Source organism: Austrofundulus limnaeus, unplaced genomic scaffold, assembly GCF_001266775.1.
Source record: "Austrofundulus limnaeus strain Quisiro unplaced genomic scaffold, Austrofundulus_limnaeus-1.0 Scaffold4, whole genome shotgun sequence".
Lineage (NCBI taxonomy): Eukaryota > Metazoa > Chordata > Actinopteri > Cyprinodontiformes > Rivulidae > Austrofundulus > Austrofundulus limnaeus.
In genome coordinates this window covers 4553663-4555900 of record NW_013952406.1, presented here as the reverse complement: position 1 = coordinate 4555900, position 2238 = coordinate 4553663, and the positions used below count along the sequence as shown (strand labels likewise).

At 36.5% G+C, this 2238-nt stretch overlaps 1 protein-coding gene across 4 annotated transcripts in view; it reads left to right on the top strand.

Annotated features, from left to right (window-relative positions):
- Window positions 1-2238, top strand: part of nprl3 (NPR3-like, GATOR1 complex subunit) — a 16155-nt gene that overhangs the window by 4151 nt on the left and 9766 nt on the right. For all 4 annotated transcript variants that reach the window (XM_014024133.1, XM_014024126.1, XM_014024141.1 and 1 more), the window contains 4 exons: window positions 685-759; window positions 1344-1497; window positions 1655-1736; window positions 1837-1974. In XM_014024133.1, coding sequence (XP_013879587.1) covers window positions 685-759; window positions 1344-1497; window positions 1655-1736; window positions 1837-1974 — 449 coding nt within the window. The remainder of the gene's footprint in view (window positions 1-684; window positions 760-1343; window positions 1498-1654; window positions 1737-1836; window positions 1975-2238) is intronic.

Below are 2238 nucleotides of genomic sequence, written 5' to 3'. Positions count from 1 at the left end.
TATATATATATATATATCACGAAGTTGTCTCAGGGCACAAAGACACTGTACACAAAAACCAATCCAGCAGATTGTGTTGAATCGTCACTTCATCACAGTCTCTCATCCTGAGCAGCACGTAGGCAACAGTGGGAAGGAAAAACTCCCTTTTAACAGGAGGAATCTGGTTGAAGAGATAATAAAATATGTGGAAAACAAAGCAGTTCACTATTTTTCACATTGTTATCATATTAAAATAAACCTTTGTTACTGTAATGTAATGAATCATAAAAAGAAACAATTTAAAACAAACTGCCCAAAGATTCAGTCTCAGTCAAAAACCTTTTGTTTTATTGGATAGTGTTTCTGTGCCAAGTTGCAAAGCATTTAGTAAAGACATTTTGTAATTTTGTAATTATCATTTCAATAGAAAGACTAATAAAGCTTTGTTGTCATTTTAGTTTTATATTTGTAAACATATTGTTTCATTTCATTTTAGAGAAAGAATTCATTAAATCTAAAGATAAAGCTGTGAGAAGACTTATAAATACTTATTGCATTAGTTATTTTCTATTTTAAAAATGTTTGTCTACAGTTTATACAGTTTTATATCGTAAATAAGACGACGGACTGCAGGCTCACCTCTTAGAAAGACATAATTAATTTTGCATCAAATTGTTATTTTTTTATTTTTTGTCATTACAGGTTTCAAAGACAGATCCTTCACCTAAGAGGGAAATGCCTACAATGATTTTGTTTAATGTGGTGTTTGCACTGAGGGTAAGAATAACTTTTACATGGTTTATATTTTAAATTGTTGTTATTCGTGCACTTAAAGTACGAGCTTTTGTATAAATATTAACAAACATTACAACTTTGGTAGTATAAATATTTGTGCGTATGTTAGCTGATTGTGGGTGGGACGCTTCAAGTTTGTGTTCTGTTAATCAGTATTCTTTGAATGGGCGCAGTGCTCCATGTGATAACGCCTCACTATCTGTGACAACATGGAAACTGAAGGAGGAGGCGTGTTTTTTATGCCTAATCATGCTGCCCAAAACGGTGCTGCCCCGTTCCTGCCCACGCTGAGTCATCATCTGCTAGTCCCACCAAAGCTCWGATGAAAAGTGCTCTGTCATGTTTTGTGAATAATACATCCAGCAGCTGAAATAGTTGTGCTTAAAATGACTCAAAAAAACTACAGAATTCCTTTATAAACTTTAATGACGTGTTTAAACAGCCACTTTCTTTTAAATGTCATTAATATTATTTCATCTGAAAAAGCCACAAAGGTTCTGCTTGTTCACGCAGACAGTTTGGCTTCACAAAACTTTCTGCTCTTCAYCCCCCGTTTCCCACTTCAGGCAAATGCCGACCCGTCCGTGATCAGCTGCATGCACAACCTGTCTCGGCGCATTGCTATAGCCCTGCAGCACGAGGAGCGCCGCTGCCAGTACCTGACCAGAGAAGCCAAACTCATGTTGGCCGTCCAGGATGAGATCACCACCATGACTGAGAGTGAGACCCCCCCCCCCCCCCCACCCCACGTCTCAATCAAACTGGAACATTTATGATTTTTCATATATTTTTTTTAATATCTTGACAGTTTGCTAACTGTGTGTTATTTTATTTTGAATTATGTTTTAATTGGGAGCTCTCTCTCTCTTGATATCAGCAAACGGAAGCCCCCAGTCCCCATTTAGACAAATCCTTCCCAAATGTAAACTGGCCAGAGACTTGAAGGAGGCTTACGACAGGTCAGTGTTAAACATGTCATCATTTATTTATTTATTACTTTATTCTGACTTTGAACTAGTTAAACTATTCATAAAGCTGATAAAGAGGMTCATTTTTCAGCCTTTGCACGACTGGTGTGGTGCGACTTCATATCAACAACTGGCTGGAGGTAAGCTTCTGTTTACCACATAAGATCCACAGAATTGGTGGTAACTATATTCCCCCTGAGGCACTGGAGCGCAGCTTGAAGGCAATAAGGTATTTTTAATTTTTTTTTAACTTTATTTTTTTTTTTCTCGTTTCTCAAATTATTTTGACTGTGAGTTTAATTGTAGCAACATATTTGCAGGAAAGGAGCATTTTTTTAAAAACTGTTTTATGTGAAATAAAAGAGAAAAACTCTCCACCCTGTAAACCACTTATTAATTACTACTCGTTATTACAGTTATTTATGATGGCATGACCACTTTAATAGAAAGGGACTTATTACCTTTGGTAGTTATAACTGAAGCCCCCCCACCC